This window comes from Pongo abelii, chromosome 19, assembly GCF_028885655.2.
Source record: "Pongo abelii isolate AG06213 chromosome 19, NHGRI_mPonAbe1-v2.0_pri, whole genome shotgun sequence".
Taxonomy (NCBI): Eukaryota; Metazoa; Chordata; class Mammalia; order Primates; family Hominidae; genus Pongo; species Pongo abelii.
Genome location: NC_072004.2, coordinates 90,868,658 through 90,890,719, shown reverse-complemented (window position 1 = coordinate 90,890,719; position 22,062 = coordinate 90,868,658). Strand labels below are relative to the sequence as shown.

Sequence of the window (22,062 nt, the reverse complement as noted above, 5' to 3'; positions counted from 1 at the left end):
GCCATGTGGAGGCTGATGAGCAGAGAGTGCACTAGTGCAATCTCTGCTCACTGCAACCTCTGCCTCCTAGGTTCAAGCGATTCTCCTGCCTCAGCCTCCCGCGTAGCTGGGATTACAGAAAACAGAAAGATCTATTAGGAAGGTGTGGCAGAAGCTAGGCAAGAGACAAAAGGACTTCTGGGGAAGTCTTTGTCAAGGGAGAGGAGTTTTCTGATTGACAACTCTACCTCCATCCAAAGATAGTGTACATGGAGGCTGGGCCAAGCCAGGCTGGGAGGAGAAGACCGATCTTATGGATGGCCCAGGCCACCTGGCTGCTCACCACCGGCTGATTAGGCAGCTGTGTTTGGAGTCTGATTGGGGCGCTCTTCTTTAACCACAGAGAGGTAAAGAAGCCATGCTCAGCATGGCTCAGCAGGTTAGGACATCGCCCTAGCAAAGGGCAAACAAACTAAATTACACACCCCTGGGCAAGAAGTGGAAGACTGGCTTGGAGCCAACCTAAATCAGAAACCCTGCTCTCATGCGGTTGTGTTAATAGGTCCACCTTCATCCTTTATTCATAGCTCGGTGAGTCCGTGCTTTCCAGCCAAAAGGTCACAGTCGCATCCCCCAAGACTCAGAGCCTTGCCTCCTCTCTCAACTTTTGTTTAAAGCCCCCAGTTAAGGACCTCCCAGGCAAAAACAAGTAGGAAAGAGTTCAACAGAGACACACAGACAATACCTATAAGGTAATAGGATATGGCCTACCAGGTGCTTCTCCTTCAGGTCCATGGGCCAAGAGTACTGCAGGCATGCCCAGATGAATGTGGTCACCCCTGAAAGGAAGGCTCCTCCCCAGCATGTACAAACCCCAGTGAGTCTGTCACAGTCACAACATCTGGGGAAAAAGAAGAAAGAAATCACTCAGGTTGCTGGAACAGGCAGCTACTGTGAAACACAACAGCATCATTTTTTTTTTTTTTGAGACAGAGTCTCACTCTGTTGCCCAGGCTGAAGTGCTGTGACCTGATCTCGGCTCACTGCAAACTCTGTCTCCTGGGTTCAAGCGATTCTCTTGCTTCCGGGTAGCTGGGATTATAGACATGCATCACCACGCCCAGCTAATTTTGTATTTTTCAGTAGAGACAGGGTTTTGCCATGTTAGCCAGGCTGGTCTCAAATTCCTGACCTCAAGTGATCTGCCCGCCTCAGCCTCCCAACATAATAGTATCATCTAAACCACAGTATGGTACACGGAAAAGTACTGGACTCACTGACCATCAGACGGAGTCAGCCTCATCGAGCAGCAGAGCTCCCCCAGGCAGTCAGCTCTAGATGAATTCCACTCTCTGAGCCCAGGAGGGAGAGGGCTACAGAGAGGATTCTGAACGGGTACAAACTTTCTCTCTTTCACCCTTCATTTTCTTTCTTTTTTTTTTTTTTTTTTTTGAGACGGAGTCTCGCTCTGTTGCCCAGGCTGGAGTGCAGTGGTGCGACCTTTGCTTACTGCAACCTCCACCTCCTGGGCTCAAGTGATTCTCCTGTCTCAGCCCCTCAAGTAGCTGGGATTACAGGCATGCACCAGCATCCCCAGCTAATTTTTGTATTTTTAGTTGAGACAGGGTTTCACCATGTTGGTCAGGCTGGTCTTTTTTTTATTTATTTATTTCTTTTTTTGAGACAGTCTCGCTCTGTCGCCCAGGCTAGAGTGCAGTGGCGCGATCTCGGCTCACTGCAAGCTCCACCTCCCCGGTTCACGCCATTCTCCTGCCTCAGCCTCCTGTGTAGCTGGGACTACAGGTGCCCGCCACCACGCCCAGCTAATTTTTTGTATTTTTAGTAGAGATGGGGTTTCACCGTGTTAGCCAGGATGGTCTCGATCTCCTGACCTCATGATCTGCCTGTCTTGGCCTCCCAAAGTGCTGAGATTACAGGCGTGAGCCACCGCGCTCGGCCAGGCTCGTCTTGAACTCCTGACCTCAAGTGATCCGCCTGCCTCAGCCTCTCAAAGTACTGGGATTACAGGCATGAGCCACCACGCCCAGCCTATTATTATTCTTTTTAATTTTGTGTGGAGAAGGGGTCTTGCTGTTGCCCAGGTTGGTCTTGACCTCGTGGCCTCAAGCAATCCTCCCCACCTCAGCCTCTTAAAAGTTCTGGGACTACAGGCTACAGGCGTGAATCACTGTGCCCAGCCTCAACCTTCATTTTCAAAGGCACACTGTGTTTTGTTCCATATGTACTCTGTTTATCACTGAATTACAGCATGCAGGAAAAGCATTGGTTTACTGGCTTTTTTTTGTTTGAGACGGAGTTTCACTCTTATTGCCCAGGATGGAGCGCAATGGCATGATCTCGGCTCACTGCAACCTCTGCCTCCTGGGTTCAAGCGATTCTCCTGCCTCAGACTCCTGAGTAGCTGGGATTACAGGCATGTGCCACCACGCCCAGCTAATTTTTGTATTTTTAGTAGAGATGGGGTTTCATCATGTTGGTCAGGCTGGTCTCAAACTCCCGACCTCAGGTGATCTGCCCACCTAGGCCTCCCAAAGGATTTACTGGCATTTTTATTTATTATCACTACTTTTTTGGTAGAGATGGGGTCTTGCTATGCTGCCCAGGCTGGTCATGAACTTCTGACCTCAAGTAATCTGCCCACCTCGGCCTCCCAAAGGATTTACTGGCATTTTTATTTATTATCACTACTTTTTTGGTAGAGATGGGGTCTTGCTATGTTGCCCAGGCTGGTCATGAACTCCTGACCTCAAGTGATTTGCCCGCCTCGGCCTCCCAAAGTGCTGAGATTTCAGGCATGAGCCACTGTACCCAGCCAGCATTTTAAAAATTTAGGGTTAAGGCCGAGCACAGTGGCTCACGCCTGCAATCCCAGTACTTTGGGAGGCCGAGGCAGGAAGATCACTTGAGGTCAGGAGTTCCAGACCAGCCTGGCCAATATGATGAAACCCCATCTCTACTAAAAATACAAAAATTAGCCAGGCGTGGTGGTGGGCGCCTGTAATCCCAGCTACTCAGGAGGCTAAGGCAGGAGAATCACTTGAACCTGGGAGGCAGAGGTTGCAGTGAGCTGAGATTGCGCCACTGCACTCCAGTTGGGCGACAGAGTGAGACTCAGTCTCAAAAAAAAAAAAATTTAGGGTAAGGTTAGCCTTAACATCAAGTGAAATCTAGATATGTAAGTTGGATAATCAGGGGGCAGCTGGGACAGCAGCAGGGTGGACGTCCACTGCATCTCCAGAACGAGGCACTGACTTCTTTCCACGTGCTGGCAGTCAGACACAACACTCACCAGCATGTGCAAGCCCACAGCCCCTCACGTGGCTGAGTGCAGTGCTCAACAGGCACCTGGGCAGATGAACACACGATGGGCAGCCCAATCTGACAACAGGTCTGACAAAAGCGGGCTAGTTACCTGGAAAATGAGGTTTGCCCTACCTCCCCACCTACCCTCACCAGCCCTCACCCTCCCGTCCTGGCAGCCGTCACTCTAATGATCTCAGACCAGGGTGTGTTTGAGTAAAGAGTGACACTGAGTAATCTGGTTTGATGCCAAGCGACTCCTCTTGGAGAAAGCACTAACCTACTGACTAGGACAGCTCTTTTGGGGGCCAGAAGCAAGCCTTGTCAAGGGGTGCCAGGCAGAAATCCAGGAGAAATTACCCAGAAAAAAGCTGTCAAGAAACAATAAAAGCTGTGTCCGGAGGACCCAACCAGAAGGCCCAGGTTCTGCCACCAACTCCACTCGAAAACCCCGCCCAATTCCTCTCAAGGTGGCACCCATGCTGGTGCCCTAGGCTGAGCAACCACGTCTCTCCCACCCCTGCCTTTCAAAGCTGAGCCAGTCTCAAAGGCTCAGATACAGACAGTGATGCTGGAAGTGGCCTTGCAATGCAGTGACATTCAGTCTTTGGCAGCCAACTGAAATGGGATCCTGAGGGACCAAATCCACTCCTCCCCAAGGCCACTGTCTGACTCAGGCTGCCCCAGTCCTGTTTACGACTGCAGCTCGAGGTCCCCATGACACCCCATCCCAGGAGGGGCTGGATGAGATCGTTGCCACACAGGGAAAAACACCAGGAGCCAGATGGGGACTGTGCCTGTTAACTCCTTCTGCCAACGCTGCAAAAGCAAAATCACTCTGTGGCCAGCTGGAACCACAGCAGTACAGAGAGGGCAGCCAGGAACAGGACATTTTTCTAAGAGTCTCTGTTTTCCCATCATTCCATACATGGGATTCTGGGAGACAGCCATTCTTAACTGTCTGCTCTGAAACCCGTAGCAGGGTCCTTAAAGGGCCAGTTCTGCTCCTAGCCCATTGTGAAAAAAAGCACAGGATTCAAAGCCAAATATCCCTGGGTTCAAATCCCAGCTCCAGTATGTCTCAAACGCCAATGACCTTGGCAAATTATTTGTCCCTCTGAGCCTCAGTGTCTTTGTTCATAGAATGGAAATGACAATATCTATTTCACAGAGGAGCTATAGAATTATGAAAAATAGTATATGCAGGGAGTCTAGTATAATATTTGACATATAGTAGGTACTCAATAAACAACTACCATTACTATCAGCAGCAAGCAAAAAATATGAACCGAGTGCCACTTAGGTGAAGAATAAAGACTCAAAAGCAAGGTGGAAGAAAAATAAATGGATGGCATAATGATGGGAAAGAAATAAGTGAAACTGTCTTTATTTGCAGAAGACAAGATCAATTGTATATGGAGAAAATACCAAGGAATCCACAAATAAGATACTAAAACAAATAAAAGTTCAAAGTTGCAGGATATAAGATCAAAATACAAAATATAAATATATTTCTATATACTATAATCAAATATCAGAAAATAAAAATTTTAATATCATTTATAACAGTATAAAAACAGCATGGCCAGGTGTGGTGGCTCACACCTGTAATCCCAGCACTTTGGGAGGCTGAAGTGGGTGGATCACCTGAGGACAGGAGTTCCAGACCAGCCTGGACAACATGGTGAAACCCCATCTCTACTAAAAATACAAAAATTAGCCAGGCATGGTTGTGGGTGCCTGTAATATCAGCTACTTGGGAGGCTGAGGCAGGAGAATCACTTGAACCCGGGAGGTAGAGGTTGCAGTGAGCCGAGATCACGCCATTGCACTCCAGCCTGGGTGACAAAAACAAAACTCAGTCTCAAAAAAAAAAAAAAAAAAAAAAACCCTAGAAATTATTCTAATAAAAATATATGTAAGACCTGTACACTGCTGAGAAAAATTAAAGAAGACTTAAATAAATAGGGAAATATACAATGTTCATGGATTGGAAGGCTCAGTATTAAGATGGCAATTATCCCCGAATTTATAGATTTAATACAATCTTTTTTTTTCCCACTCTTGCTGCTAATTTTTTGTATTTTTAGTAGAGATGGGGTTTCACCATGTTGGCCAGGCTGGTCTTGAACTCCTGATCCCAGGTGATCCACCTGCTTCGGCCTCCCAAAGTGCTGGGATTACAGGCATGAGCCACCGCACCCAGCCTCTCAATACAATCTTAATCAAAGTCCCAGCTGGGACTTCCATAGAAATTGGCAAGCTGATTCTAAAATTTGGATGGAAAGATAAAGGACCTAGAATAGGCAAAACAATTTTGTAAAGAGAAACAAATTCTGAGGACTTACACTACCTGATTTGAAGATTTAACATACAGCTACAGTAATCAAAACATGTGGTACTAATACAAGGAGAGGCATACAAATCAATGGGACAGAATAGAGAGTCTAGCACTAGATTCACATATATTGACCCTTACTTCATACCATATACAAAAATTAACTTAAAACCGATCACACATCTAAACATAAAGGTTAAAACTATAATACTTCCAGAAGAAAATATGCAGGAGGGGTGGGGGAAGGAATCTTTGCTTATCTTTGGGATAAGCAAAGATATCTTAAAACATAAAAAACATAAACCATAAAAGAAAGCAACTTTAGCCAGGTCTGGTGGAACACGCCTGTAGTCCTAACTACTTGGGAGGCTGAGGTAGGGGAATCACTAGAGCCCAGGAGTTGAAGGTTACAGTGAACTATGATTGTGCCACTTCACTCCAGTCTAGGCAACAGAGTGAGACCCTGCCTCTAAAAAACAAACAAATAAATAAAAGAAAACAACTGATAAATTGTTCCATAAAAATAAAAAAAAAATTTCCACTCTTCAAAATATGCCATAAAAAAATTGGAGTTGGGCACAGTGGCTCATGCTATAATCCTAGCACTTCGGGAGGCTGAGGCAGACAGATCACTTGAGGCCAAGAGTTTGAGTCTAGCCTGAGCAACATACCATACCAAAATCACATCTCAAAAAGCAAAAGTAGTTTTGAAGTCTTTGGGATTAAAAAAAAAAAAAATATATATATATATATAGTTCTTACAGCTCAGTAACAAGACCAACAACCCAATTTTAAAATCAGCAAAGATTTCAGCCAGGCATGGTGGCACACACCTGCAGTCCTAGCTACTTGGGAGGCTGAGGCAGGAGGATCACTTGAGCTCAAGAGTTGGAGGCTGCAGTGAGCCATGATCTCGCCACTGTACTCCAGCCTGGGCAACAAAGTGAGACCTTGTCTTAAAAAAATAATAATAATAAATAAATAAATAAACAATAAACAGGCAGAGATTTGAACAGACATTTCACAAGATATATAAACAGCCAATATGAATATGAAAAGATGGTCAACAACATTAATTAGTAGGGAAACAAAAATTAAAACCACAATGAGAAGGTCAGGCATGGTGGCTCACGACTGCAATTTCAGCACTTTGGGAGGCTGACTGGGGAGGATGACTTGAGGCCAAGAGTTGGAGACTAGCCTGGGCAACATAGCAAGACCCTGTCTTACAAAAAAATTTAAAACCACAGCGAGAGACCAATACACACCCATTAGAATGACTACAATGAAAAAGACTGAGAATATGGCTGAGGCAGGAGGATCTTGAGACCAGGAGTTCAAGGCTGCAGGGAGCTATGATCATGCCACTGCACTCCAGCCTGGGAAACGGAGGGAGACCCTGTCTCTAACAACAACAAAAAAAACAGCCGGGTGCAGTGGCTCATGCCTGTAATCCCAGCACTTTGGGAAGCCGAGGTCAGCAGATCACCTGAGGTTGGGAGTTCAAGACCAGCCTGACCAACATGGAGAAACCCCATCTCCACTAAAAATACAAAAATCAGCCGACTGCGCCTGTAGTCCCAGCTACGTGGGAGGCTGAGGCAGGAGAATCACATGAACTCAGGAGGCGGAGGTTGCAGTGAGCTGAGATCATGCCATCGCACTCCATCCTGGGCAACAAGAGTGAAACTCCGTCTCAAAAAAAAAAAAAAAAAGAAAGAAAGAAAATGAAAAAATACACAGGGATAAGGGGCCAAAATGGAGAGGCTCTGAGGAGTCACTGAAGAGTCTGGGTTTCTGAGTAGCCCCAGGTTTGTTTGTTTGTTTTTTTTTGAGACAAGGCCTCACCCTATTGCCCAGGCTGGAGTACAGTGGTGCAGTCACAGCTCACTGCAACTCAACTTCCCAGGCTCAAGTGATCCTCCCATCTCAGCCTCCCGAGTAGTTGGGATCACAGGTATGTGCCACTACGCCTGACAATTTTTTCTGGAGACAGGGTCTATGTTGCCCAGGCCGTTCTCAGTATTTTAAGAGGGTAGAAAATGGATCAGAGGGAAAAGGAAAGAAATTATAGGCAGAAGAGTTAGAAGAAAATGACGGTAATCTTGGTTTGCCATGCCAAGTATCTAGACAAAGGTGGCAACAGTAGCCATGAAGACAAAGGGGTGGATGCCTCCTGCTGCCAAGGTCAGAAACAAGGTCAAAAAGAACTAAGTGGGAGCCCGAGGCTCAGGTTGAGGGCAAGATGAGGAGTTGGCCGTCCTTCTAATCCCTTCTAGCACAATCTTCATTAGCTGTGCTTGTAAGCTAGCCATGCCTAACACACCAAAAATGCGGTTAGGTGGATCTGTATTCAGTTTAATAGTTGTGCCCACAGGGTACTAATTGATAGATCTGTGTTAAGCTGGAGGGAAGTTTTTAATAGCACGCTGTAGGATTCCAACCTTGGTGGCATTATAGTCAATATTTTTATCAATGACTTGGGTGAGGAAACAGATGGTATGCTAATCAAATTCTTGGATAGCATAAACCTGGAAAGGAGATCAAAATCAAAATCCAAGAAGCTCTCAACAGGCTGAAGTGATGGGCCAAATCAAAGGGGTTCAGTTTAACTGGAAAAAATATTAAGTCCTGCACTTAGGTTCAAAAACTACTGTATAAAACTACCACAAATGGCTTAGTTAGATGCAATTTCAATATGAGTGTATGCTCACTCAAAGCTCATTCACATTTAGGCTGCATTAACAGACATCCCGTGTCCCTAACAAGAGACGAGGAAGTCTGATTTCTGTACACATCAGAGCATACCTGGAATATCTTGTTCAGTTGTGCATCACACACTTTAAGAAGGACACTAACAAAACTAGAACCTTTCAGAGAGCAGCAACCAGGCTGGAGAAACTAAGAAGTGAGAAATGGCAGAAAGAACTGAAGATGCTTAGCCAGTACCCCAAAAACATACTTCGGGTGCAAGCAGGGCTGGAAAGGTATAATGGTTACAAGCAGTGAGAAGGGCCAGGCTTACTCTGGGAGGCCCCAAAACAGGAACTAGGATGCTATAAGAGGTAGACTGAGACTTAAAATGTACAGTATCTTTCTATATAATTTAAACTGTATATATATATATATATATATATATATTTTTTTTTTTTTTTTTTTTTTTTTTACTTTTTTTACTTTTGGAGACATGTTCTCATTCTGTTGCCCAGGCTGGAGTGCAGTGGCATGATCATGGCTCACTGCAACTGCAGTCTCAAACTCCCGGGCTCAAACAATCTTTCCACTTCAGCCTCCCGAGTAGCTGGGACCACAGACACATGCCACCATGACCAGCTTTTTTTTTTTTTTTTTTTTTTTTGTAGAAACAAGGTCTTGTTATGTTGCCCAGATGGGTCTAGAACTCTGGGGCTTGAGCAAATCCTCCCACCTCAGCCTCCCAAAGTGCTGGAATTACAGATATGAGCCACTGAGTCAAGCCTAGAACTGTATATTTTTAATTTTTTTAATAGAGATGGGGGTCTCACTATGTTGACCAGGCTGGTCTCGAACTCCTGGCCTCAAGCGATTTTCCCACATTGGCCTCCCAAAGTGCTGGGATTACAGGTGTCAGCCACCATGCCCAGCCTTAGAACTATATATTTTTAAAAGTGGAATAGGCTGCCCTGTGAAGCAATGAGCTCCCATCACTAGAGGGAACCAAGCAGAGGCTGAGAAATTACGGAGATAATTAATACATGAGGTGGAGGGTAGGAAGACAATTCTAACCCTGAGAGAATGTGAAACCAAAAAATCCAATAGTTTCTCCATATGCAAAGATGCTCAACTCTGCTTATAAGAGACATTCAGGCCAGGCGTGGTGGCTCACGCCTGTAATCCCAGCACTTTGGGAGGCCGAGGCTGGCAGATCACGAGGTCAAGAAATCGAGACCATCCTGGCCAACATGATGAAACCCCATCTCTACTAAAAATACAAAAATCAGCCGGGCATGGTGGCGAACGCCTGTAGTCCCAGCTACTTGGGAGACTGAGGCAGGAGAATTGCTTGAACCCAGGAGGCAGAGGTTGCAGTGAGCCAAGATCGTGCCACTACACTCCAGCCTGGCAACGGAGCAAGACTCCATCTCAAAAAAAAAAAAAGACATTCAAATCAGAATATGCCAAGATAACAAAATTGGAAGACTTTCACCACCTAATTTCAAGCCTTATAAAGCTACAGTAATTAAAGCAATGTGGAGCCGGGCATGGTGGCTCACGCCTGTAATCCCAGCACTTTGGGAGGCTGAGGCAGGCAGATCACTTGAGGTCAGGACGTCGAGACCAGCCTGGCCAACCTGGTGAAACCCTGTCTCTACTACAAACACAAAAAATTAGCTGGGCGTGGTAGTGTGCACCTGTAAATCCAGCTACTTGGAGGCTAAGGCAGGAGGATCCCTTGAACCTAGGAGGTGGAGGTTGCAGTGAGCCGAGATTGCACCACTGCACTCCAGCCTAGGCAACAGAGTGAGACTCTGTCTCAAAACAACAACAACAATAAAGCAATGTCGTATTATAACCTGGTATTAGAGAGTGCCAGAAACAGATCCAGGCATATATGTTTAATTGACTTTTGAGAAAGATGAAAGGCAATTCAGTGGAGAAAGGACAGTCTTTTCAACAAATGGTGCTGGAACAATTAAATATTCAGATGCAAAAAGAAAAAAAGAACTTGGAAATATTGCTTGTACCATGTACAAAAATTAACTCAAAATGGATCATAGACCTAAATGTAAAACTGTAAAACTTATAGGCTGGGTGCGGTGGCTCACACCTGTAATCCCAGCACTTTCAGAGGCAGAGGCAGGTGGACCACGAGGTCAGGAAATCGAGACCATCCTGGCTAACATGGTGAAACCCCATCTCCACTAAAAACACAAAAAATTAGCCGGGCGTGGTGGCGGGCGCTTGTAGTCTCAGCTACTCAGGAGGCTGAGGCAGGAGAATGGCGTGAAGCCAGGAGGCGGAGGTTGCAGTGACCCGAGATCGTGCCACTGCACTCCAGCCTGGGCAACAGAGCAAGACTCTGTCTCAAAAAAAAAACAAAAACAAAACAAAACAAAAAAACTGTAAAACTTATATAGGAGATAGGAAAAAATCTTTGTGACTGTGGGTTACTTTTCTTTTTTTTTTTTGAGATGGAGTCTTGCTGTGTCATCCATGCTGGAGTGCAGTGGCATGATCTCGACTCACTGCAAGCTCCGCCCCCCGGGTTCACGCCATTCTCCTGCCTCAGCCTCCCAAGTAGCTGGGACTGCAGGCGCCTGCAAACACGCCCAGCTAATTTTTAGTAGAGACAGGGTTTCACCATCTTATCCAGGATGGTCTCGATCTCCTGACCTCGTGATCCGCCCACGTCAGCCTCCCAAAGTGCTGGGATTACAGGCGTGAGCCACTGCGCCTGGCCTACTGTGGGTTACATTTCTCAGATTCAGTACCAAAAGCATAATCCACAAAAGGAAAAATTAATAAATTGGAACTGAGTGGCTAGGGAATGGTTGGGAGAAGGAAGGAGAATTTTTACTATATATACTTTTTTAAAAAAATTCTTTTTTATACTTTTTTCTGCCCTTGAATACATATACTTTTGTGCCCTTTGATTTTCAAACCATGTGAATGTATCCAATATGTCTTTAAAAGATCAGCAACTTCAGGCCGGACACGGTGGCTCACGCCTGTAATCCCAGCACTCTGGGAGGCCGATGCAGGCGGATCACCCAGGGTCAGGAGTTCGACATCGGCCTGGCCAACATGGCGAAACCCCGGCTCTACTAAAAATACAAAAATTAGCCAGGCGCGGTAGTGTGCACCTGTATCCCCAGCTACTCGGGAGGCTGAGGCAGGAGAATTGCTTGAACTCGGGAGGCGGAGATTGCAGTAAGTTGAGACCACACCACTGCACTCCAGCCTTGGGCAATAGAGCAAAACTCTGTCTCAAAAAAAAGCCAATCGCAAAAGGACAAATGTTGTATGATTCCTCTTATATGAGGTTTCTAGAATAGTCAAAATCACAGAGACAGAAAGTAGAAAGATGGTTGCCAGGGGTGGAAGCAAGGGGAAATGGGGAGTTAAATGTTTAATGGAGACAGAATTTCAGTTTGGGAAAATAAGAAAGTTCTGGAGATGGATGGTGATGAAGGTTGCACAACAATGCAAATGTACTTAATGCCACAGACCTGGTTACAATGGAAAATGTTATACTATGTATTTTTTACCCCGTAATTTTAAAAATCAGCAACTTCTGGCCTGACAAGGCGGCTCATGCCTGTAATTCCAGCACTTTGGGAGGTCGAGGCAGGTAGATCCCTTGAGCACAGGAGTTTGAGACCAGCCTGGGAAACAGGGCAAGAACCCGTCTCTGTAAAAAATACAAAAATTAGCCAGGTGTGGTGGCATGTGCCTGTGGTCCCAGCTACTCAGGGGGCTAAGGTGGAAGGATCACCTGAGCCCAGAAGATCAAGGCTGCAGTAAGCCATAATCACACCACTGCACTCCAACATGGGCTACAGAGCAAATTCTGTCTCCAAAAAAAAAAAAAAAAAAAATCAGGAACTCCTGATTCTGATTTTGCAATAGGCTCTGCCTTATAGCTAAGCAACATTCCCCACTTGGCTCTCATGTCAACGTAATGAAGGTTTACGCTCTTTGAGTACACCTTTGAGTCTCTGTCCAGCATACATCTTTTTTAAGTGTTTCCCAGTATTTTTCTGTTCACCTCCCTACCAAGCAAGACTGGTACCATGAATCTATTTTTCAAGAAGCCCTTGAAGTTAAGAAAATTGGGTTCATTTAATTATAGTACACTAAAATTTCTGGTTCCTCAAATACCACTCTAAGCCTTTCAAGGTTCTTCTCTCTGACACCCCTCACCCCTCTCCCATCACTTCTGGCCTTGGGAGATAGAGAAACCCAAAGCAAGCAGTGTGTTGTTTGCTTCTCCTTACGCAGGCCATCAGTGTCTAAATCTGGCCCTTAACCTACTTGTCATGCCATGTGGCCCATACTGTTTACTGCCGTCTCAGCGGCCACAGGCAAAGCTTATTATTACACAAACCCCTGATCACCAAACCACACATTCTGGCTGGAGGGTCTGCTCGGAAGAAAAGCGTTCCTGTTTCAGCCATAGCCTACCCTCTAGTTCACCTGTGCTGCTATAAACAAACCCAGGCCTGCTTGGAAACGGGCTTTAAACAACATTTTTAATCCTATCATTTTGGTAAAGAAAGACACCATCGTAAAAACAACACTAACACAGTAGTAAGATAAGAAATATTGACACATATTTACCAACCAGTGCCACGCCTGACCCGGAACCTTCTCACTTGAACACCAGGAATGGACTTAAAGGCTTTGTGGCGTTCAGGCTTGGACTGCTATGGTACGAGTTCAACTTGATTCATCAGATTAAGCTAAATACATAAAGCCTTGGGTGTAGGTAGTATTTACATTAGGACTCCTCCCTCTCCTGTAGAAACTGTTTCTCAAGCCCAACTTAGGGAGAGAGCAGCAGGGAGGAACAGGACAATCACAACCTTCATTTCTCATTAGTTTCTACAGGAGTTAAGGTTTCCAAAAGGCTGGTTCTCAGCACTAGGAGCTGGCACTACCTAGCAACTTCTCAAAATAGAAATGCCATAGGGTTTGTCTTCCATTTCACTGTCCAGGCCTGGCTCTCCCAGTCTCATCTGAGGTCAAGTCACCACAAACAAGGGGCATGGTGGTCTGGTGGTTCAAGGGCAGTTAACTCTCAATTCTTTGGGGGCTGATGATGAAGAAGATGGTTTGTACTTCACTTCTCTGGTCAATGCATTACTCCCCAGTATCCACCAGTTTCCCTGTTTGCAATTTTGACAAAGAGAACAAGTGAGCAAGAAAGTTAGAGCTAACATAGCAGCTAAGACTTGCAATGTTTGAGGATTTTATCTGAACATGCTGTCTCCTGTTCTAGGGTTAACCATAGTCTACATTTTAATGTGCTCTGATCTTTACAGTGATTTTCAAACTTTTTGATTCCATGACTCTTTTTTTTTTTTTTTTTTTTGGAGACAGAGTCTTGCTCTGTTGCCCAGGCTGGAGTGAGTGGAGTGGCATGATCACGGCTCACTGCAGCCTCGAACTTCTGGGCTCAAGCGATCCTCTGGCATCCACCTCCCAAGTAGCTGGGAACACAGGCACATGCCACCATGCCCAGCTAATTTTTTTTGGTTTTCTTGTCAGTGTGTTGCCCAGGTTGATCTCAAACTCCTGGGCTCAAGCAGTCCTCCCACATCAGCCTCCCAAAGTGCTGGGATTACAGGCATTATTTTGACTCTTTTGAAGCTTACTAGTGCCATTGCTTTAAATTTTTTTATTTATTTGTATTCTTTTAGTTCTGCCTCAGGATCTAACATTTTTTTTAAACTACCTCTTTAGAATACCAAGATCAGCTCTTCTTTTGCCAAAAGTACTATAAAGAGATACCACAGTGCCATTTCTTCTCTCCTCGATGGCTTTCAATCTTTTTCTGCCTCCACGCTGTTCCTGTACGCAACGCGTTCCTGTTAATAACATCTCGAATGACACTGTAATGGTTCCCAAAAACCAAGGAAGAGGCATACCTTCCTCCTACTCTGCCTCTCGCTGCCCTGAGAATCACTAAAATAATTTATGCCCCCAATACAGACAGAGACTACAATAAATATTAATACGAGAAGTCTGCCAGAGAACTACCTGCTGGCTTCTTAAAATTAATGAATGCAAATCAGGCATGAAGACCCTAGTAATTGCCAGGAAGCACAGGAGGATCCTACTTTTAATGCCCATCGCTTTTAATGCCCAGAGCCACCCTGCAAGAGCTCAGGGGAGTCAGGGAACTTGATCTCCTCTGGTCACACCTAGGAAACAACTAGGTCTAGTGGATAAAGAACTCAAGCCCCTGGACTTTCGGATTCTAGTTTGGCTCTAGGTGACCCTGGCCTTGCCTCTCCGAACAATCTCCACATCTGCGAAATGGAAATGTTAAAACTGCCCCCTCCCTGCTTCCATCTTCCAAGATTACCTGCGGAATAACAACTATGTCACTAAAGCTGAGCATCTTGGATAAATCATGAGAAAACCATCCTTCTCTCCAATGCACACACCCACATACCAGAAAGAAAACAGATTCCATAACGAGCTCCCTCCTTTTTTCCCTCAAGAGCCACCGAAAAACTCAGGAGAGAGGGTGGGATGTAGCAGCACGTGACCAAGGCAACGCCAAAGTGCAGCCCGCGGTGACACACCAATGAAAGAGCAGGGCTTTGCTTGCATCTGGCGCTGGGCAGCGGGCAGGGGCCACATCGTGGCATGCTAGGAACCAGGAGACCTGGGCTCCAGGGGTGTGCGGCACAGAAACGAGGGCATTCCACAGGAGTCACTTTATCCGATGGCATGGATGGTGAGCTTCTGATGAGGCTGAAAACGCTTCTGGAAAGGCGGAACGAAAAAAAAGCACGCTCCAAACTGCAAGATCAGAGAAGGCTTCCAGGAGCCCCTCGGCTGGCTCCATCCAGCTGGGGACGGCCGCGCGAGGACCCCGGGCGGCTGCGGAGAGCGCGCGCAGGCGGGACAACGGTCTTTATTTAGGTCAGGGCATGAGGACTCCCAGGGGCCTCGAAATAAATACTCAGGGCGTCGGCGTTGGGAGTCCTCTGGGCCAGCGCCCAGGCACGACAGACTGGGGCAGGGATTCTTTGTTGGCGAGAGGCTTTATTTCGGGCGAGAGACCCCACAATGGACCAATCCAGGGCTGAGAGCAAGAGTCTGAAGACTCGGGAAGGCAATGGTCAAGAGCTGGAGACTAGAGTCAGTCCCTGGACTCCCCCCTCAGGAGGCACCCCTCAGGCCGTTCTCTGGGTGCAGACCCCAGACTCCCCTTTCCTTGGCCAAGAATCCAAAGGACGCGCAAGGCCGAGCCCCATGCCCGCTTGCTCCCCACTTTCGGGCCACGGGCCTTCTCGTACTTACCGGGGCCCCGGGGCCGGTCTTCGTCGCCCGCGTCCTCTCCCCTCCCAACCCCCTCCTCACTTCACGTCCCCTCCTCCGGGGGCCGCAGCCATGTCCGTTACTGGCAACTCTAAGGGGGCTTGCCTCCCTTCCGGACAACAGAGGCGCCGGCCAGAGAGCTAAAGTTCAGGCCACCGATTGGCCAGGATTTGAGAATCGGGGGGAATTCTGGCTTCTTATTGGCTAGGCGGCGTGCTAGGCTGTAGCTGCAACCGCCCCTCTGGGAGCCTGGCGGAATTAGGTGCCGAGTGATGCGGCCGGGAGAGTGAAGAGCCACTGTCCTTTCTTGTGCGTAAAGCTCAGGCAGTTTCTAGTCCAGAAACCCTGACAGAGGGCACGGCTTTACCTCCGATTCGTTTTCCTACAGAATTATTCTAAAAAGATAGACGGCGGGCCCCCCATTTTTTCCCTTTCTTTTTAAAATAAGCCCTTTGCAGAGCTCCCCGCCTCTCTTAAGTTCTTCTAAGCTCCCTCCTTGTTGCCTTGAACAAATGCCTAGAGGCTCCCTGCTCCGAGAGGCCTTGGAGGGACTCCCTCAGGATGAATATTGCGTCCAAACCAAATCTAGAAAATCTAAGGCAATACTGCAATTCCCCCCTCCCGCTTCCAGCTCGGCTGAAATCTAAAGGGAAAAACAAGTTAATTTTTTTTTTCTAGGTAATTAGAGAAATCGCCTGGGAGACCTCTCTTGGGAAAACAAAGCAAGCCTGTGTCAGTATTTACTTCTCTTTTCCCAGAGATCTGGAAGGCTTGTTTAAAAAAAACAAAAACAAAAAAACAAAAAAAACTTGTTTATAAAATTGGGAAACAGCTGAGGTTGGCCTTGTGAAAGTAAGAGCCCCTTCCCACATTCATGAATTTAATTACATAATTAAAATCCCTTTCTCAGCTGGACAAGAAGATGGCATTTTATTAACTAATCTTGTATGACCCAGTTCAGCTGTTGCCTAAAACACGGTAAGAATCATGTCACCACCCTGCACACAGAAACTGATAGTTCACCTTTGCAAATAGGTCCAAATCTTTCTGCCTGATGTTGAAAGTCCTTCATAAATTGCCTCAGACATACATTTCCAGGTCCAACTCCCCACAGGCTAAACTATTTCTGCAGCCACATAGATTAACCACCATTCTTTAAACGTGACAGAGACCTTTCCACCTCTGCTCCTTCGTCACATGGTTCCCTATGCTTTGCTTTAAAGGTTCTTTCTTTTTTTCTTTTCTTTCCTTTTTTTTTTTTTTTTTTTTTTTTGAGACGGAGTTTCGCTCTTGTCGCCTAGGCTGGAGTGCAATGGCTTGATCTCGGCTTGCTGCAACCTTCACCTCCCGGGTTTAAGTGATTCTCTCGCCACGGCCTCCTGAGTAGCTGGGGTTACAGGTGCCTGCCACCATACCCAGATAATTTTTAGTAGAGACAGGGTTTGAACATGTTGGCCAGGCTGGTCTCAAACTCCTGACCTCAGGTGATCCACCTGCCTCGGCCTGCCAAAGTGCTGTGATTACAGGCGTGAGCCATCGCACCCAGCCTGACGGTTCTTTCTTAACAGTAAAGCCAGCATGCAAATAAATACTTACTCAACCTAAAGGCCCACCTCAAATGCTACCTTCCTTGACTTTTATTTTTTCTTGTATGTATGTACGTATTTATTTATTTTTAGAGCAGGGTCTCACTCTGTCACCCAGTCTGGCAAGTGCAGTGGTGCCATCATAGCTCACTGCAGCCTCAAACACCTGGGCTCAAGCAATCCTCCCACCTCAGCCTCCTGAGTAGCTAGGACTACAGGTGTGAACCACCACACCCAGCTAACTTTTTTATTTTTTGTAGAGATGGGGTCTTGCTATGTTGCCCAGGTTATTCCCAAACTCCTGGCCTCAAGCAATCCTCCTGCCTCAGCCTCCCAAAATACTGGGATCGCAAATGTGAGCCACCACTCCCAGCCTTTCCCTGGGTTTAAGTCATTGACTCTCTCTCTATATAATGCTGGGCCTCCTTCTCTGTGTCTGCATTACCACCTTTGCAAAAGTCTGCTTTATACAGCATTGCTCTTTTTGTAAGACCTCAAACTCCCTGCAGGCAGCTGGCTTATCTTAGCAGTTTCCACAGCACCTTACTTGCTGCCTTGTATCCATTAACATTTGTTCAATTGAGCTAGCAGGCTGCCTATATCTTTCGTCTTTCCACTTGACCCCTTAAGATCTAGTTGGCTGCCTTTGGAAGATTAACAAATGTAGCATAGTCACTTCACTTTGAACCTCTCAGCCCCCTCTGGCCACACTGGTTTTTCAGTTCCACTGGGTTTTATGAGTATCACTCAATGAAATTGCGCTGAATGCCTGCTAGTTTCAAGGGCTGTGCAACTCTCCATCTGCCTGACCACTTCCTCTGTCAGTCCCCTCAGCCATAAAATTTTGCTAAAGGAGTAAATCAAATCACTCAAGCCAGAACATGCCAATGTACCCACTCTAAATTCACCCTGAATTAGCTTTGCAGATCTGAGGTCCCTTAACCATGTCTTGTTGGTTGTCTAGCAACCCCAAGCAGCTGTACCAATCCTTCTTCATTTTTCTGAAGCTTCCCGTGTCTTTCTGTACCAAGATGATTCTAATGAGAAGAAGACCAAGGCCTTCCCTTGGAGATTTCTCATCTACTTCATCCACTTCTCTTTCCCTCTCTATGTTCCTGCAGGAAGACAGTCTTTTCCTCCTTTTCCCCATCTGTGTTCTCAATCCCTTCCTCTCCAGCCTCACATGCCATTTCCCGTAGCTCAGGAGTGTTCAATCTTTTGGCTTCCCTGGGCCATGTTGAAAGAAGAAATGTCTTGGGCCACACATAAAATACACTAACACTGCTGGGCACGGTGGCTCACGCCTGTAATCACAGCACTTTAGGGGGCTGAGGTGGGCAGATCATCTGAGGTCAGGAGTTCGAGACCAGCCCAACCAATATGGTGAAACCGTGTTTCTACCAAAAAATACAAAAATTAGCAGGGCATGGTGGTGCACGCCTGTAGTCCCAGCTACTCAGGAGGCTGAGGCAGGAGAATCACTTGAATCCAGGAGGCGGAGGTTGCAGTGAGCCAAGATTGCGCCACTGCACTCCAGCCTGGGTGACAGAGCAAGACTCTATCTCACAAAAAAAAAAAAAAAAAAAGAATAAATATGTTCAAGAGATAGTTAGCAGGTAGAACAGACACAGTCTAGTGGTTGGAATTAAGGTTTAGGGTGAAGGAAGAAGGGATAACTCGATTTCTGCACCTCAGATCTCATATCATCTGAGTTACAATGACAGAAGCTACCTCTGCCAGCTCCAGATTACCTGGTCAAGGCCAATTTAGAGCATAGTACTGGACAAAGCATCAGCGACAAAACATTCTTGTTTATCTATAAGATTTCCCTTCATCTAAACAGAGATATGAGAAGTAAGTCAGAAACGAGAGTGATCCAGCAGGACTCATTCAGGCTGTTGAGCCACGAATGACGTGCAGAATCACACGCAAGCAGGGCAAGGTCCTCCCACACCCCAGCCTGAGCATCCTTCCTCATTGCACCTTTCTTTTTTTTTTTTTTTTTGAGACTGAGTCTCGCTCTATCACCCAGGCTGGAGTGCAGTGGTGCAATCTCGGTTCACTGCAACCTCTGCCTCCAGGGTTCAAGCAATTCTCCTGCCTCAGCCTCCCAAGTAGCTGGGATTACAGGCGTGTGCCACCATGCCCAGCTAATTTTTGTATTTTTAGTAAAGACGGGGTTTTACCATGTTGGTCAGGCTGGTCTCGAACTCCTGACCTCGTGATCCACCCACCTTGGCCTCCCGAAGTGATGGGATTACAGGCGTGAGCCACCGCGCCTGGCAGCCATCTTTTCAACCTAGTCATTTGTTTAAAAGTAACAGGAGTAGGCTGAGTGCAGTGGCTCACGTCTGTAAGCCCAGCTCTTTGGGAGGCCGAGGTGGGTGCATCACCTGAGTTCAGGGATTCAAGACTAGCCTGGCCAACATGGTGAAACCCTGTCTCTACAAAAATACAAAAATTAGCTGGGCGTGGTGGCGGGCACCTGTAATCCCAGCTACTCGGGAGGCTGAGGTGGGAAAATCACTTGAACCTGGGATGTGGAGGTTGCAGTGAGCCAAGATAGCTCCACTGCACTCCAGCCTGGGTGACAAAGCAAGACTCCATCTCAAAAAAAAAAGAAAAGAAAAAAAGGGAGTTGGGTCCGGTGACTTACGCCTGCATGCCTGTAATTCCCGCACTTTGGGAGGCAGAGGTGGGCAGATTGCTTGAGCCTAGGAGTTCAAGACCCACCTGGGGAACATAGCAAGATGCCTTCTATATTAAAAATTTTTTCAAAAGAGAAAAAAGTAAATAATAAAAAAGAAATAATGGGCTTCGAATAACACAGGGGAAAGGTTTGGAGGGAGATAGCAATGGATGAAGACAGAGGCTGGCATTCGGGGTCGGGACTGAGGATACTTGCAATGTGAGGCCTGGTGAAATTATCTGAACCGTTGATTCTTGAACAGGCAGTTCCCATGTTCAGCTTGCTCCATCGGCAAGAGCCTTTTGCCTAGGCCAGGCACGGTGGCTCACGCCTGTAATCCCAGCACTTTGGGAGGCCGAGATGGGTGGATCACAAGGTCAGGAGATTGAGACCATCCTGGCTAACACGGTGAAACCTCGTCTCTACTAAAAATACAAAAAAAAATTAGCCGGGCGTGGTGACGAGTGCCTGTAGTCCTAGCTACTCAGGAGGCTGAGGCAGGAGAATGGCGTCAACCCGGGAGGCAGAGCTTGCAGTGAGCCGAGGTCATGCCACTGCACTCCAGCCTGGGTGACAGAGCAAGACTCCGTCTCAAAAAAAAAGAGCCTTTTGCCTCTAAGTTGTGAGTGATATTTTTAGGAGAAGCTGCTCCTTTAATCCCTACATCATGTAGTAGTTATATCTCACTGACAATAGGCTCCTCTTGGGCCCTTTGATTCAACCAGGAGGTCCCACTGAAGAACTTTGTTGTAAATACTGCCAGTGAGACAATTCTGACACGTCCTTGTACCCCTAAAGAGTCGTCTGGGCCAAGCCTGTAATCCCAACACTTTGGGAGGCCAAGGTGGGAGAGTCACTTGAGCCCAGGAGTTTGAGAGCAGCCAGGGAAACACAGGGAGCCTCCATTTCTACAAAAAATTTAAAAATAAAAATAATTAGCCAGGCATGGTGCACAACTGTGGTGCCAGCTACTCAGGAGACTGACGTGCAAGGATCATTTGAGCCCAGGAAGTTGAGCCTGCAGTGAGCTGTGACTGTGACACTGCACTCCAGCCTGGGCAACAGAGTGACACCTGCCTCAAAAAAACAAAAAAAGGCCAGGTGTGGTGGCTCATGCCTGTAATCCCAGCACTTTGGGAGGCCGAGGCGGGCGGATCACGAGGTCAGGAGATGGAGACTATCCTGGCTAACACGGTGAAACCCCGTCTCTACTAAAAATACAAAAAATTAGCCTGACGTGGTGGCGGGCGCCTGTGGTCCCAGCTACTCGGGAGGCTGAGTCAGGAGAATGGCGTGAACCAGGGAGGTGGAGCTTGCAGTGAGCCGAGATCGCGCCACTGCACTCCAGCCTGGGTGACAGAGCGAGACTCCGTCTCAAAAAAAACAAAAAACAAAACAAAACAAAAAAACAAGAGTGGTCCAGAAATAGATGGCACAACTTTACAACACAACATGAGCACTGGCCACACCACGGTCCCCAGTCCTACACTGCATTCACAGTCTGCAAAAGTTAGATCTCTGGGTAACAATAAATGGCCACCCAAAGACATTGTTCATAAGCACCCCAAATGGGAAACAAACTGAATATCCATCAGCTGGGGAACAGGTACACAAATGGTGGTGGATCTGAACAAGGGAATACTACTCAGCCATACACATAATTGAATGAGGCTGGACATGGTGGCTCACTCCTGTAATCCCAGCACTTTGGGAGGCTGAGGTGGGCGGACCACAAGGTCAGGAGTTCAAGACCAGCCTGGTCAACATGGTGAAACTCTATCTCTACAAAAAATACAAAGCTAGCTGGGCGTGGTGGCGTGTGCCTGTAATCCCAGCTACCCAGGAGGCTGAGGCAGGAGAATTGCTTGAAATTGGCAGGCAGAGAGCCAAGATCGTGCTACTGCACTCCAGCCTGGGTGACAAAGCAAGAATCTGTCTCTCAGATAAATAAATACATAAATACATAAGTAAGTAAGTGAATGAGGCCACTGATACACATCCCAATCTGAAAGAATCACACAAATGGCATGAGGAAGGGAAGAAGCCAGACATAACAGGTTATGTACCCTGCAATTCCATTCGTATCAACTCCTAAGATGGGAATCTGGAGGAGA

At 46.8% G+C, this 22,062-nt stretch overlaps 1 protein-coding gene across 7 annotated transcripts in view; it reads right to left on the bottom strand.

The window, feature by feature from the left end:
- TMEM94 (transmembrane protein 94) overlaps positions 1 to 16,191 on the bottom strand; it is a 43,311-nt gene extending 27,120 nt beyond the window's left edge. For 2 of the 7 annotated variants that reach the window (XM_024234802.3, XM_063718932.1), the window contains exons 1-2: positions 15,656 to 15,798; positions 751 to 880 (exon numbers count right to left, since the gene is read on the bottom strand). In XM_024234802.3, coding sequence (XP_024090570.2) covers positions 751 to 774 — 24 coding nt within the window. In that variant the 5' untranslated portion in view covers positions 775 to 880; positions 15,656 to 15,798. Of the gene's footprint in view, positions 1 to 750; positions 881 to 6,471; positions 6,530 to 14,798; positions 15,604 to 15,655 lie in introns of those variants that run through there. The other 5 variants (XM_063718929.1, XM_024234803.3, XM_063718936.1 and 2 more) reach the window with 5 other exon arrangements.
- Between the last annotated feature and the right edge of the window lie 5,871 nt (positions 16,192 to 22,062).